Raw genomic sequence first — 17,125 nt, forward strand, 5'->3', positions numbered from 1 at the left:
ATTTACAGACAGTACTATCATCATCAATGACCCTGTAGTTTGAGAAGCTTTTTTCAATGCCGGTGATAGTTTGGCAGCCCCTTAGGGTATCAATGTTAATATCTGCTGTGAAAGGAGGAGATTTCACATTCAAACCTTCTCGTCTCTGCCACATATGGTAATTATCCTGATTAATTAATCGAAGCAGAGCCTCTAGCACACAGACAGGTTTGATTATATCGAATGAGGATGAATATTGAATCTAAGACAAAAGACAGCAACATTTGCCTCTGCAAAGTTCTACCTAGTTGGGCCTGCCACTGGCAGACAGCTTCTTGAACATGGCAACAACACATATAGCTGTAATTAATTTTCACCACATGTTCTCAATTACAATACCCACAGGCAGCCATTTTGATAAGACAAACACTTAATGGAGGCGCTTTAGTTGCAGCTCTCCCAGTCTCGATCAGAGAAGAGACATGCTTAGGCCGAGCAAAAAAAAAAAAATCTGCCTTCTCTCTCTTTCCTCCTTGTCCTACGACCCTATCCTCTTTCTCCCCAATTCCCTGATTAGACAGCTTCCAGCAAATAAACAGACATGCTTGGAATGTTGTCCCTCACATAAAGGAAGGCTCCGCTGTTTGAGAAAGCCACAGTGTTTGAGGATTCTGGGAAAGAGCCTGCGTGTGTGGTTGTGATTGAGTAAACAGTCCCAGGTACACAAGGCAAGGAGAGCGCATGAGAGAGCGTAAGAGATGTCACGAGAGAGAGAGAGAGAATGAAGCTTAAAGACTAGCCTAACCATCAGATAGGATGGCATCTTCAAAAAATCATAATGTTATAAACTAACAAAGTCAGTGAGTAGTGATTGGCATTATTAATGTTATTCTAGGCCTTGTGGAAATGTCAGAGCAATGAGGTCACACGTGCATTCAAAGGTTATAAAACTGGCCTCAAATTTTATTAGTCACATGCTTCGTATACATGTGTAGACTAACAGTGAAATGCTTACTTAAGGTCCCTTCCCAATAATGCAGTGAAAGAAAAGAGAAATAGAAAAGTAATATTACATAATAATAAATGTAATAAATACACAATCAGTAATGATAAATTGTCTATATACACAATGGGTATCAGTACCGAGTAGTGTTGTCACAATACCAGAATTTTGACATCGATACTGATACCAGGTTTAGCATCACAATACTCGATACCAAAACGATACCACTGCATAAAAAGAAGGCATATTAACCAAAGTCACAAAATGGCACTTGATCCAGACAGATAGTCAGCTACTGCTCTGTTCAATTGTTGGGCATTTTATGAGTTCTTACATCAACATTTTTCAGAGACAGCCAGGTATGCATTAATGAATGAATTATACAATCCATTTTACTTTGTTTTTATCAATCTAACGACATAACGGTAATAATTGATTTGAATGGTAAATCTCTTGATAAACTGGATAAATCAAGATGTAGCCTAGGTCTATTCATGCAGAGACTTATAGACCTTGTTTTTCTGATTTAATTGGGATACAGATGAAACTTTTACAGATGCACAATTGAGAGCATCCTGTCAGGGTGTACCACCGCCTGGTACGGCAACCGTGCCACCCGCAAACGCAGAGCTCTCCAGAGGGTGGTGCAGTCTGCCTAACGCATCACCGGGGGCAAACTACATGCCCTCCAGGACACCTACAGCACCCGATGTCACAGGAAGGCAAAAAAGATCATCAAGGACAACATCCACCCGAGCCACTGTCTGTTCACCCCGCTATCATCCAGAAGGCGAGGTCAGTACAGGAGCATCAAAGCTGGGAACGAGAGACTGAAAAACAGCTCCTATCAAGGCCATCAGACTTAAATAGCCATCACTAGCACATTAGAGGCTGCTGCCCTATATACATAGACTTGAAATCACTGGCCACTTTAATGATGGAACACTAGTCACTAGTAATGTTAACATATTTTTCATTACTCATATGTATATAGTGTATTCTATTCTACTGGATACTAGTCTATGCCGCTCTGACATTGCTCGTCCAAATATTTACGAAACTGTTCAATAGTTTTCGGTCACTTAGAAATGTCCTTGTTTTTGAAAGAAAAGCACATTTTTTGTCCATTAAAATAACATCAAAATGATCAGAAATACAGCGTAGACAGAAGTCGACCGATTAATCGGAATGGCCGATTAATTAGGGCCGATTTCAAGCTTTTATAACAATCGGTAATCGGCATTTTTTGGACGCCGATTATGTTCGATTACATTGCACTCCACGAGGAGACTGCGTGGCAGGCTGACCACCTGTTACGCGAGTGCAGCAAGGAGCCAAGGTAAGTTTCTAGCTAGCATTAAACTTATCTTATAAAAAAAAAAATAATACACATGGTTGATGATATTACTACTTTATCTAGCTTGTCCTGCGTTGCATATAATCAATGCGGTGCCTGTTAATTTATCATCGAATCACAGCATACTTTGCCAAATGGGTGATGATTTAACAAGTGCATTCGCGAAAAAAGCACTGTTACACCAATGTGTACCTAAACACGAACATCAATGCCTTTCTTAAAAATCAATACACAAGTTAAAAAAATTAAAACCTGCATCTTTAGTTAATATTCCCTGCTAACATGAATTTCTTTTAACTAGGGAAATTGTGTCACTTCTCTTGCGTTCTGTGTAAGCAGAGTCAGGGTATATGCAGCAGTTTGGGCCGCCTGGCTCGTTGAACTGTGTGAAGACCATTTATTCCTAACAAAGACCGTAATTAATTTGCCAGCATTTTACATAATTATGACATAACATTGAAGGTTGTGCAATGTAACAACAATATTTAGACTTAGGGTTGCCGCCTGTTCGATAAAATACGGAATGGTTCCGTATTTCACTGAAAGAATGAACGTTTTGTTTTCGAAATGATAGTTTCCGGAATTGACCATATTAAATGACCTAAGGCTAGTATTTCTGTGTGTTATATTATAATTAAGTCTATGATTTGACAGAGCAGTCTGACCCCCCCTTGGGTTGTGCCGTGGTGGAGATCTTTGTGGGCTATACTCGGCCTTGTCTCAGGATGGTAGGTTGGTGGTTGAAGTACAGGGGCCCATTATCAGCAACCATCACTCCTGTGTTCCAATGGCACGTTGTGTTAGCTAATCCAAGTTTATAATTTTAAAAAGGCTAATTGATCATTAGAAAACCCTTTTGCAATTATGTTAGCACAGCTGAAAACTGTTGTTCTGATTAAAGAAGCAATAAAACTTGCCTTCTTTAGACTAGTTGAGTATCTGGAGCATCAGCATTTGTGGGTTCGATTAGACTCAAAATGGCCAGAAACAAAGGACTTTCTTCTGGAACTCGACAGTCATTCTTGTTCTGAGAAATGAAGGCTATTCCATGCGAGAAATTGTCAAGAAACTGAAGATCCCGTACAGCGCTGTGTACTACTCCCTTCACGGAACAACGCAAACTGTCTCTAACCAGAATAGAACGAGCGGGAGGCCCTGGTGCACATCTGAGCAAGAGGACAAGTACATTAGAGTGTCTAGTTTGAGAAATAGATGCCCCACAAGTCCTCAACTGGCAGCTTCATTAAATAGTACCCGCAAAACACCAGTCTCAACGTCAACAGTGAAGAGGCGACTCCGGGATGCTGGCCTTAATTAACAGTTTCAACATTTCTAAATGCTTTATCACATTATTTAAGTGTGTTAACTTCTGTGCGGCATGAGTGGGGAGCTGACAGGATGCAGCCCAGACTCCCAGTGCAGGCTAAGAGGAGCAGGCACAGTGCTTTTGCGCTATAAGGGGGACATCAGCAGCACTGATAGTTGATCCGTGAGACACATTTGACAGAAGTACCGAAAGTACAAAAATTCTTCATGTTCTAGTATCGATTAGATTTAAATAACTATTTAGCAGTTTTATGGCTTGGAGGTAGAAGCTGTTCAGGGTCCTGTTGGTTCCAGACCTGGTGCATTGGTAATGCTTGCTGTGCAGTAGTAGAGAGAACAGTCTGACTTGGGTGGCTGGAGTATTTGACAATTTTAGGGTCTTCCTCTGACACCGCCTGGTATAGAGGTCCTGGATGGCAGGGAGTTCGGCCACAGTGATCTACTGAGTCGTACGCACAACCCTATGTAGCGCCTTGCGGTCAGATGACAAGCAGTTGCCATACCAAGTGGTGATGCAGCCAGTCAAGATGCTCTCAATGGTGCAGCTGTATAACTTTGAGGATCTGAGGGCCCATCCCATGCCAAATCTTTTCAGCCTCCTGAAGGGGAAGAGGCGTTGTCATGCTCTCTTTATGACTGTGTTGGTGTGTGTGGACCATGATAGATCCTTAGTGATGTGGACACAGGAACTTGAAGCTCTAAATCGGCTCCACTACAGCCCCGTTGATGTGAATGGGGACGTGCTCGACCTTCCGTTTCCTGTAGTCTACGATCATCTTCTTTGTTTTGCTGACGTTGAGTGAGGTTGTTGTCCTGGCACCACACTGCCAGGTCTCTGACCTCCTCCCTATGGGCTGTCTGATAGTCATCAGTGATCAGGGCTACCACTGTCGTGTTGTCACCAAAAGTAACGATGGTATTGGAGTCGTGCGAGGCCATGCAGTCGTGGGTGAACAGGGAGTACAGGAGGAGACTAAGCACGCACCCGAGGGGTCCCCATGTTGAGGGTCAGTGTGGCGGATGTGTTGATGTCTACCCTCAACACCTGGTGGGCAGCCCATCAGGAAGTCCAGGATTCAGTTGCAGAGGGAGGTGTTTAATCCCAGGGTTCTTAGCTTAGTGATGAGCTTGGAGGGCACTATGGTGTTGAACACTGAGTTGTAGTCAATGAATAGCATTCTCACATAAGTGTTCCTCTTGTCCAGGTAGGAAAGGGCAGTGTGGACTGCAATAGAGATTGCGTCATTGTGGATCTGTTGGAGCGGTATGTGAATTGGAGTGGGTCCAGGGTGTCTGGGATGATGGTGTTGATGTGAGCCATGACCAGCCTTTCAAAACATTTCTAGGCTACAGATGTGAGTGCTACGGGGCGATAGTCATTTAGACAGCTTACCTCTGCGATCTTTGGCACAGGCACTATGGTGGTCTGCTTGAAACATGTAGTAAATACAAACTGGGTCCAGGAGAGATTGAAAATGTCAGTCTAGACAGTTGCCAGCTGTTCAGCATGTGCTCCAAGTATGCGTCCTGGTAATTAGTCTGGCCCTGTGGCTTTGTGAATGCTAACCTGTTTAAAAGGTCTTACTCACATCAGCTACGGAGAACATGGACAGTCGTATGGAACAGCTGGTGCTCTCATGCGTGGTTCAATGTTGCTTGCCTCGAAGCCAGAATAGAAGGCATTTAGCTCATCTGATAGGCTCACGGCTGGGTTTTCATTTGAAATCAGTTGTAGAGGATGGTCGAATTAACACATCCACAATAAGAATACACAAGGACCTCTTCACTGGCCAGAGAACAAAGGAAGAGGGGAACCACTCCCAGCAACCTCCCAGCAGTTGTCCTTCCCTTCTTCTGCTCATCTTACAACTCTAGTCTACATCAAACTCCTCCCATCAGCAACAAGGTTACTCAGACTTCTGCCAGAGACATGGACACAGCTAAGTTCTGACGAAGAGTGACGATGACAAAGAACTTCTCCATTGGAGGACAATACACTGCATGAAAAAGTGCAACAAACAATTATTTCCTCAAGCAAACTGCGTAAACAGACTGAAAATAACATGGCTAAATGTGTTGAGATGTGTGTAATGAGAAAAAAAAATAGAATGTGTGTGCTTTTCTGACAATTATCAGCCATTACCCTTACACCCAAACAGTATACTGTTTGATATCTGTGCGATCAGTCTTCAAAACAGGCAGTGGAAGGCAGAGTGTACAAAGTATCCTCCATTTACAGTTGAAGTCGGAAGTTTACATAACCAAATACATTTCAACGCAGTTTCACAATTCCTGACATTTAATCCTAGTAAAAATTCCCTGTCTTAGGTCAGTTAGGATCACCATTTTATTTTAAGAATGTGAAATGTCAGAATAATAGTAGAAAGAATTATTTATTTCAGCTTTTATTTCTTTCATCACATTCCCAGTGGGTCAGAAGTTTACATACACTCAATTAGTATTTGGTAGCATTCCCTTTAAATTGTTTAACTTCACTAGGGTAGGGGGCAGTATTTTCACGGCCGGATGAAAAACGTACCCAAATTAAAACGGCCTACTACTCGGGCCCAGGAACATGCATATTATTAGTAGATTTGGATAGAAAACACTGACGTTTCTAAAACTGTTTGAATGATGTCTGTGAGTATAACAGAACTCATATGGCAGGCAAAATCCTGAGAGAAATCTAAGCAGGAAGTGAGAATTCTGGTGCTTGTAGTCCTGTCAAGTCATCGCCAATCGAACACATGGTGAGTTAGGGTTCATTTTGCACTGCCTAAGGCTTCCACTAGATGTCAACAGTCTTTAGAAAGTTGTTTGAAGCGTCTACGATGAACAAAGACCGAATGAGCAGCCTGGGAAGTTTGTCACCCAGAGAATGACATCACTTCTTGGCACGCGCTCATGAGGATGGATCCTCCCGTTCCAAAACCTTTTTCAAGACACAGGAACCGTCCGGTTGAAATATTACTGAATCTTCACGTTCTGAAGGCCCTAAAGATTGATGTTTTACAACGTTTGACATGTTTGAACGAATGTAAATACAACTTTTTTTAAACTTTTCGTTGCGACATCATCTTCGCGCTTTCTACATTTGGAGTAGCTTACTGAACGCGCGAACAACAAGGAGTTATTTGGACATAAATTATGGACTTTATCGAAAGAAACAACATTTGTTGTGGACCTGGGATTCCTGGAAGTGCCTTCTGATGAAGATCATCAAAGGTAAGGGAATATTTCTAATGCAAATTATGATTTTAGATGACTCCAAGATGGCAGCTATCTGTATAGCCTAGTGTATTTTCTGAGCTCAGTACTCAGATTATTGCAAAGAGTGCTTTCCTCGTGAAGCTTTTTTTAAATCTTTCATAGCGTTTGCATAAAGGAGATGTTCATCTATAATTCTTTGAATGACAGTTTAAAATTGTATCAACGTTTATGACAAGTATTTTTGTAAATTGTGGCGCTGATTCACTGGCAGTATTTGAAGAAAATATTTCCTGAACGTCACGCACCGATGTAAAATGCTGTTTTTAGATATAAATATGAACTTTATCGAACAAAAAAATGCATGTATTGTATAACATAATGTCCTAGGAGTGTCATCTGATGAAGATCGTCAAAGGTTAGTGCTTCGTTTAGCTGTGTTTTGGGTATTTGTGATGCATGCTAGTTGCTTAGAAAATGGATGTGTGGTTATTGTGTCGATGTACTCTCCTAACATAATCTAATGTTTTGCTTTCGCTGTAAAGCCTTTTGGAAATCGGACAACGTGGTTCGATTCAGGAGAAGTGCATCTATAAAATGGTGTAAAATAGTCCTATGTTTGAGAATTTGAATTATGACATTTTGTGGTTTTAAATTTGGCGCTCTGATTTCTCACTGGCTGTTGAATAGGGTGGGACGATTTCGTCCCACATACCCAAGAGAGGTTAACTTGGGTCAAACGTTTTGGGTAGCCTTCCACAATAAGTTCGGTGAATTCTGGCCCATTCCTCCTGACAGAGCTGGTGTAACTGAGTCAGGTCTGTAGCCCTCCTTGCTCGCACACGCTTTTTCCAGTTCTGCCCACACGTTTCCTATAGGATTGAGGTCAGGGCTTTGTGATGGCCACTCCAATACCCTGACTGTTGTCGTCCTTAAGCCATTTTGCCACAACTTTGGAAGTATGCTTGGGGTCATTGTCCATTTGGAAGACCCATTTGTGACCAAGCTTTAACTTCCTGACTGATGTCTTGAGATGTTGCTTCAATATATCCACATAATTTTCCAGCCTCATGATGCCATCTATTTTGTGAAGTGCACCAATCCCTCCTGCAGCAAAGCACCCCCACAACATGATGCTGCCACTTTTTTTCTGAGGTCTTGGCTGAATTCTTTAGATTTTCACATGATGTCAAGCAAAGAGGCACTGAGTTTGAAGGTAGGCCTTGAAATTCATCCAAAAGGTACACCTCCAATTGACTCAAATGATGTAAATTAGCCTATCAGAAGCTTCTCCAAGCTGTTTAAAGGCACAGTCAACTTTGTGTATGTAAACTTCTGACACACTGGAATTGTGATTAAGTGAAATAATCTGTAAACAATTGTTGGAAAAATTACTTGTGTCTTGCACAAAGTAGATGTCCTAACCGACTTGCCAAAACTATAGTTTGTTTACAAGAAATTTGTGGAGTGGTTGAAAAACGAGTTTTAATGACTCCAACCTAAGTGTATGTAAACTTCCGACTTCAACTGTATGTGAACAATTGATTAACGCATGACCAGGCATTAGTCACAGAACAATGCAGGCAATGAATGGGGGCTGACCCAGCCCCAGGAACTATTCCCTCAACCCGAGCCAATCACAGCTCTCCTGACAGGAAGCCTCACCTCTGAATGTGTCAACACCAATCCTTGTGTTCGGACAGCGACCAGCCATATGGTTGCTGTCATTTATGAACCACCAAGGACTACCATGCGCAGGGACCTTGAGATACTGGACACCTGAAATGGTTTGGTCTGGACTCTACACCATGGAGAGTTCGCTGAAGACCGTTGGTTCCAGACAGGATACACTTAAGAGTATCCAGATCAATCTCGCCAATCTTTTCTCCGATTTGAATGCGAGCGTGTAACCTGTTACTTTTATGATTAATATCTATACTTATCCTATAATCCCTGCCTATTTTCGTTCTGAAAAAATCAAGATTAACTGTTTGTGATTTATTCATTCATCCTGTACATTCATTGCTTTACCCTGGTTATTTCTAAATAAAATCTCCTTTGTTTTTGTAAAATATCTGTCTCCAATAATGCATTGCCTTAGTTATAATTGTAACTATTTTATAATTTCTTGCTGATTTATAGCAAGTGGTACCGTTAATAATTTCACAGTAATAAGCGTACACACTTCCTTACGCCATGATAGTTTGCAAGCCCTGCCACATCCAACGAGCGTCAGAGCTGGAGTAGTAGGATTCGATCCTAGTCCAGGTCGTAGTGGGATTTCTTATAAGCATTTGGACTACAGTCCTACTTCTAGAGCGGTAGCTCTAGTCTTTAGCTCAGTGCAGATGTTGCATGTAATCCATGGCGTCTGGTTGGGATATGTACTGGAGGTCGACCGATTAATTAGGGAGGATTTCAAGTTTTCATAACAATTGGTGAACGGCATTTTTGGACGCCGATTATATTGCATTCCATGAGGAAACTGCATGGCAGGCTGACCACCTGTTACGTGAGTGCAGCAAGGAGCCAAGGTAAGTTGCTAGCTAGCATTAAACTTATCTTATATAAAACAATCAATCTTCACATAATCACTAGAGGTCGACCGATTAATCGGAATGGCCGATTAATTAGGGCCGATTTCAAGTTTTCATAATCTGAAATCGGTATTTTTGGACGCCGATGTTTTTTCAATGACGGCCAAGGAACGGTGGGTTAACTGCCTTGTTCAGGGGCAGAACGACAGATTTTTACCTTGTCAGCTCGGGGATTCAATCTTGAAACCTTACGGTTAACTGGTCCAACGCTCTAACCACCTGCTTTACATTGCACTCCACGAGGAGCCTGCCTGTTATGCGAATGCAGTAAGAAGCCAAGGTAAGTTGCTAGCTAGCATTAAACTTATCTTATAAAAAACAATCGATCAATCATAATCACTAGTTAACTACACATGGTTGATGATATTACTAGTTTATCTAGGCTGTCCTGCATTGCATATAATCGCTTAGGTACACGTTGCTCCAACGTGTATCTAAGCGAATGGTGTCTGTTATACTCACAGACACCATTCAAACAGTTTTAGAAACTTTGGAGTGTTTTCTATCCAAAGCTAATAATTACATGCATATTCTAGTTTCTGGGCAGGACTAATAATCAGATTAAATCGGGTACGTTTTTTATCCAGCCGTGAAAATACTGCCCCCTAGCCATAACAGGTTAACAAAAGCCCATTCGCGAAAAGCACAATCGTTGCACGAATGTACCTAACCTTAAACATCAATGCCTTTCTTAAAATCAAAACACAGAAGTCCATTTATTTAAACCTGCATATTTAGTTAAAAGAAATTCATGTTAGCAGGCAACATTATCTAGGGAAATTGTGTCACTTCTCTTGCGTTCATTGCACGCAGAGTCAGGGTATATGCAACAGTTTGGGCCGCCTGGCTCGTTGCGAACTAATTTGCCAGAATTCTACATAATTATGACTTAACAGTGAAGGTTGTGCAATGTAACAGCAATATTTAGACTTAGGGTTGCCACCCGTTCGATAAAATACGGAACGGTTACATATCCCTGTAGCTCAGTTGGTAGAGCATGGTGTTTGCAACGCCAGGGTTGTGGGTTCGATTCCCACGGGGGGCCAGCACAGAAAAAAAAAAATGTATGAAATTGTATGAAATGTATGCATTCACTACTGTAAGTCGCTCTGGATAAGAGCGTCTGCTAAATGACTAAAATGTAAATGTAAATATCTCACTGAAAGAATAAACGTTTTGTTTTCAAAATGATAGTTTCCAGATTTGACCATATTATTGACCTACGGCTCGTATTTCTGTGTTTATTATATTAGCTTTAAGTCTATGATTTGATATTTGATAAAGCAGTCTGACTGAGCGGTGGTAGGCAGCAGCAGGCTCGTAAGCATTCATTCAAACTTTACTGCGTTTTCCAGCAGCTCTTAGCAATACTTGATTCACAGCTCTGTTTATGACTTCAAGCCTATCAACTCCTGACATTAAGCTGGCAATACTAAAGTGCCTATTTGAACATCCAATAGTCAAAGGTATATGAAATACAAATATTAGAGAGAGAAATAGTCGACGCATCATAATTCCTATAGTAACTACAACCTAAAACTTCTTAACTGGGAATATTGAAGAACTGGGAATATTTAACCACCAGCTTTCATATGTTCTGAGCAAAGAACTTAAACGTTACATGGCACATACTGCACTTATACTTTCTTCTCCAACACTGTGTTTTTGCATTATTTAAACCAAATTGAGCCTGTTTCATTACTTATTTGAGACTAAATAGATTTTATGTATTATATTAAGTTAAAATAAGTGTTCATTGTTCATTCAGTATTGTTGTAATTGTCATTATTACAAAAATATATAAAAAAGCCGATTAATCGGCAGCAGCTTTTTTTGGTCCTCCAATAATCGGTATCGGTGTTGAAAAATCATAATCGGTCGACCTCTAATATGTACGTAGGCATCAGTGAAATAACCTAAATATATCACAGTATTTAATTTTTTAAAATAATAATAACAATTTACAGTATGATGGAAGTTTTAAGTTCTAAATTTGCGGCATGATTTCTGCGTGACCCTAGGGTAAAAACACATACATTCGAAGTGATTTCAATGGCTTTCTCCATTCTGATTGTTTTGTACTGTTCAATTCAACCAAAAATAATTTTCTGCATTTCCTGCACTCAATTGAGATCATTTCCACACTGCCACATAGGGCTGCACGATACAGGAAAACAATCTAGGCCCTATTTTTAACCAAATGTTGCAATTGAGATTTCACTTGCGATTTCGAGCAAAACACTTGGGTGAACTGTTGGAATCATGGAAATAGAATGATTATTCTAATTCTAGAGTTAGAATATAATAGTGGCCACTTTGAATACAGTGTTTGACTTTACAACGAATGAAAATGCCAGGGAGGAATTATTGTGACAGGGTAGGCACCAAAGTGTTGGTAAGTGTTTCCTAGGGGACCCTATAATCTTTGGCTATATTAAATGGTGTTCTCTCTTAGCTACTTCATATAGCTAACACATGTATCCTTTTTTATTTTACCTTTATTTAACCAGGTAGGCCAGTTGAGAACAATTTGCATATTCCTCTTTGATTTAGAAGACACTGTTGCACAAACAACATGCTGATTTAGGTCTACACCATCACTAGTATTAAATCAGGCTGCATAGCTAATTATGTTTGCTCTGACTCAGTACATTTATTAGCTAGCTAGCTTGCCAGCCAGCTAACTAGCAATTAGCGGCTAACATTTAGGCCTAACTTGCTAAACTATCTGTTTGAAGATGTAAGAAACAAACTAATAGTGTAATTAGAACACTAGTGGATTTATATTAAGAAGCATAGTGAAAACAGTATTGTCGATATCAACATTGTTCCAGCTGCTGCATTGACCATGCAGACTGAACGCAAGTGTCTTGTGGTCAAGGAAAAACAAATGCGCTCCTTGAGTGACAGGGGGCGGGGCTAGGTCTGTGTGGAAAGCCATGGAGAGAGACGACTCAGGTAGAGATGTAAACTATAAAAATGGATGTTACACAAGGTGTATCACATTTAACAAACCAAACATTAAAATACCGTCATAGAAGGTAAAGTAAAAACCCAAACCGGTCTGTGCATCAATACCGGCATATCGTAAAATACGGTATACCGCCCAGCCCCAAATTTGCACAGGTGACATGCTGGTAGAAATGAGATAAAAATAGATTTTTGTTTCCCAGCATTAAAATCACCGGCCATAACATTGGTCAAAGGCAAAATTATCCAAGATCAGACCAGAAATTGATCCCACTTGTGACCGATGTAAGCAGGCTCCTGCTACTTTACTGCCATGTTTTGGACATGCCCAAAATTGAAAGAGTTCTGGATATCAATTTGAGACGTTTACTAAGATACTGGAGACCTATAAAACCTTTTGCCTGTATATCATTTTAAGAGTGGCACCCCCTCTAAACAGTTATATAGCAAACATGCTGTCATTTACTAGTCTTCTAGCTAGATGTCTTATACCATTTAAGAGGAAGGATCAGTTTACAATGGATAAAAGGAAAGCATGCAACATCAAGCTAGAGAAAATGCACTACTCCATTAGGGGTTCTGCAATTACATTTTATAATATCTGGCAACCTTTGCAGAAGACATGGACCAGCTAATTTCACAACTCCATAAACCAACACAAATTCAAATCACTATTTTTAGTTTGATGATAGATAGATAGATAGATAGATAGATATTTGCTTATAGTACTCAAATTCTATATCATGCCTGCTTTATTTAGGGTGGAGCTCTGTTGGAGCATGGGGGGGTTGGTGTGGATTAGATCTGGTAGGGGATACTTGTGTGTTTTTCCCTCTACCTGTTCTGTCTGTATTAAGAATAAAAAAATCTAATTAAAACTGAGAAAAATAAGGAGGAGCACCTCCTCTGGATGAGCATTTTCTTATTTGCTTATGGCCCCATACAGCCTCTGAGCAGCACAGGAAATGTTAACATGTCATGGCACCTCAATCATGTTTCAGGATTGTAACTGCTGTATGGCATACGTGTGTTGTACCTGTTAACAATACAATCATTAGGCTGCTACTTAAAAAGTGCTGGCCCTAAATGGGCCTAAAACTACCACACAAATTACATTAGCCATTATCTTGTCATGTGAATCTGAATGCTGTACCTAGATCACTTCCGTCAAGCTTCAGTGGAGGATAATGTGTCTGACAAAAAAAAGACAGCCAGGGGTTAGAAAAACAAGCAGGGAAAGGAATGTTGATAGCTCCCTCAGTTATGAGGTGTTAACTGTCTCAAAGTTTCGTGCCTCTCTTTCATTCGAGTGCACTGCCCTCAGTGCCCTGAGCAGCAGGTGCAGTGGCCAAAGTGAGAGATCTCTCTAACACTCATAATGAGTGACGAGCATCAGCGTCTGAGAGCACAGGAGGTGAGCGAGGCCTTGCTAACACTTACTCATGTCTTTGCTCTCTCAGTTTTTTTTCCCCTCTTGCATATGTTCTTTTTTTCAACTGTTCATTTTTTAGGGCCTTTGTGACACTGAAGTGGTTGGAAGGTTGTTCCAACTGTAAAAGACATACCACAGCTAACCAGACAGACACTGTGTGCAACTGAGCTACAGTAAGGATAGGCCTACCTCAAAAGCACACACACACACTATCTTACAGATGTGAGTGAGAGGGGAAACCAAAAGCAAATCTCTTGGCTGCTGGGGCCTCCTCTATCAGTGTGCTCCTGTCAATGGTTTGGGGTGTCATATCTGTGCCCAGCCCTTAGTGTGAGCATTACATAAACGCACATTTTGCATAAAAGAGAATGACCTCTCAACTCACAGTTTCCAGGAGGCCAGGCAAGCGATCTGCAGTAGCTTAAATCGGAACATAAATTCCATTGTCTTTTACACTACATTTGAGGAACCCCAAGAGTTTTAGCTTAGGGCCTATGAGGGCTGGAGTTACAGTTAGAAGCAATCGTGTTGTGTTTACCTTGATACTCTACCGGCTGACAAAGGGCAATAAAATACACATTTTTTCAGAATACCAATTTTCTTCAGATACTTCTGCCTTTTGTGATCGGTTCAGGCAAATGTCTTCGCTCTTTGCAGGTGCATTTGAGCTTTACAGGAAGTCATAGCTGCAGCCCTGCAAGAGGGGAGGGTCTAGAGAGAGACTGTTTCCTATCGAACACATCGACTCTAGCAAGAAAGCCATTTCACAGTCATCTTGAGAAAGAATACCAATAACACACATGGCCTGTGCACATACAGACTACATTTTTTGAATTCCATTTTATCAGTAGCTTGAAGAGCCCCTTGTCCCTCTCCCATGCATAACACACACACACACAGCGTGGGAGGAGCAACACTTTGGCTACACCCACGATTGCCATATCCTTCTCTATAACAAAGCCAAGAAGACTCCAATTCATTTGCCTCATCTTAAAGGAGAATACTCTTGATTTAAAACTGGTCCACATGAGCAACATCCAATTAGTGTCAAGTGTGACTAATTATAATCTGACAAATGTGTGAGATGAAGTCTGAAACCCGAAACAGTAGCTAATTATAGCAGATTGAAACACTTCATTAAGCACAGCTTATAACGAGGAGACATTATACATGTTAAAACCTCTAGGAGATGAAGAAGCAGCCCATTCAGGCACAGTAGAATGATTAGGTTGATCTTGTTGGATACAAGGGTAAAGTGGTTTAGAGGAAATGAGTCCCACAAAATTGATAAAAATGTCAGTCTCAAACTAGGCTACTTTGTGCCAACTGGGAACCACCAAAGTTATGAAATGAAACAAGACCATCCTTTATGCTTGTCAGTGGTAGAGCTCTTCAAGCTCGTTTATGTAGTCGCAAGCGTAAAATAATGATGCATCTATACGTAAGTGGTGGGCGAGGAGCACGCTTCCCTGACCCTGTAGGGCCCATGGGGGTGCCAGGGTACCTCTACAGAAGAGCAGATGGGTCTCCTGCCTTGCTGCCTGTGCCCAACACTTCCTCCTGGTCAGAGCATGTCCTGACAGATGGGCACAGGATCATGGACCAGGCTAATCTGCACCACTCCTCCACTTAAAGGCACAGTCAAGTTACATCCCTCGTTCTTCACCTCCAGAAAGTCTCACCATCTCTAATGCACGGTCCAAAAGGTCTGGTTATACCTTAACTGTCCTACAAACAGTCTGTCAGTGCTCAAACATGGGTAGCAACAAAGAAATGACTTACCAGTAGGCCTTGTTTGTCTTTCTCTGAGAAAGTGTACGAGGTGGCAATATCACTCAATACAAACTTGCCTAAAAACTTCTAAATTGGGAATAGTTTTTTTCTCAACTTGTATGGCTAATATATATTATCTGACAATATAAGCTCTAATAGAAAAAATGGCGTCACGGATAAATACTGTTGACTCATTAGTGAGCACACAGAGGATAGGATACAACTTAAGTAACTGCACAGGCGCTTTACAAAATGCATAGGGCTATCTCCAACGGAAATTCCGGGGCTCGCATTGCTGTCACTTCGCTTTCGGGCGGAAAGGCATGCAAATGTAAAATGCCTCCTGCCTTGCTCTACCTACCGGGTCCTGGTCACGTCTGCGCTCAGCCAAAGTTGACATCTCGACAATACACATCAACTATAAAAGACTCGGGATGTCAATGTTATTCAGGAAATATGGAAAATTCGTGCAATCGTCTTTCACTCGTCCTCGTAATAGCAGAGTGCATGTTGAAACACTTTTGTGCTAAATTTTGAAGTAACGTTCAGATAAATTCAAGAGTCGGTTCAAATGAGTCAATAAATGATCATGTTGAGGTTATAGGCCTAAATCGCAATTAGTATGACACATGGGATAATCCGCATATCACACATAGAAGATTGTAAACCATAATATGCAGAAATGTCTAATAAACTAAGCAGTCTACTTCGGTGAAAGCACTGACACATTAATTCGGCTCAGCAAGTAGAAATACACAAATTGCTACGACAGCATTATTCCCTCATTTGCACGCATCTTGTATTTGCTTAAAAGTACGGATCCATGTAATTCAAGTATTGGCAACAAAGTAACACAACAGAATTTAATAAATTTGTTAATTTACTTACGCTTTAAGTGGGTTCTGAATGACAGCCGCCATTTTGCTACACTGTAACGCAATATCAGCGTCTTGCAGTTCTGAGTGAAACCTACGAAAAACCAACCAATCAGGACTCGGGGTGGGTCTGTGAAGGTTTTGTTACTTTAATTTCCGAGGCAAACAGAGAATGGAAAAACGAAAAAGGTCTGTTTTTCGTTTTTCACGTTTTTCGTTTCTGAATTAGAAAAATGAACATCAGAAATCAACTTATTTTGTCATATATAGTGTCAGAATTTGACATGGAATAATGGAAAACAAATAACAACATCTATTATATTTCTGATTTTGGTTTTGTTCCCACCTGGAAGTACACGCCCCTTTATAGAATATTCATGGTGCTTAGGGGTTGTGTTTACAGCCTAAACTGTCAGCACAAAGAAAATATTACACTGTGTGAGTGTGACAGGAACTCATTATGAAGTTAGCATGCCAATATAACAAACTCAACAACATCTGAATAAAGTTGGCTGGCATTAGCTGGCTGGCTAGGGCTAGCTAGCCCTAACTGGTTACTGGCTATAGTCAGGCTAGCCAGAGCTACCCATTGCCCAACCAGCGCTA

At 40.9% G+C, this 17,125-nt stretch overlaps 1 protein-coding gene across 2 annotated transcripts in view; it reads right to left on the minus strand.

Annotated features, from left to right (window-relative positions):
* Positions 1–16,812, minus strand: part of LOC100195570 (D4, zinc and double PHD fingers, family 3) — a 49,068-nt gene extending 32,256 nt beyond the window's left edge. The window contains exon 1 of one of the 2 annotated variants that reach the window (XM_014210588.2): positions 16,533–16,812. In XM_014210588.2, the coding sequence (XP_014066063.1) occupies positions 16,533–16,564 (32 nt within the window). In that variant the 5' untranslated portion in view covers positions 16,565–16,812. 2 annotated transcript variants of the gene reach the window in all.
* Between the last annotated feature and the right edge of the window lie 313 nt (positions 16,813–17,125).

Source organism: Salmo salar, chromosome ssa09 (genome assembly GCF_905237065.1).
Source record: "Salmo salar chromosome ssa09, Ssal_v3.1, whole genome shotgun sequence".
Taxonomy (NCBI): Eukaryota; Metazoa; Chordata; class Actinopteri; order Salmoniformes; family Salmonidae; genus Salmo; species Salmo salar.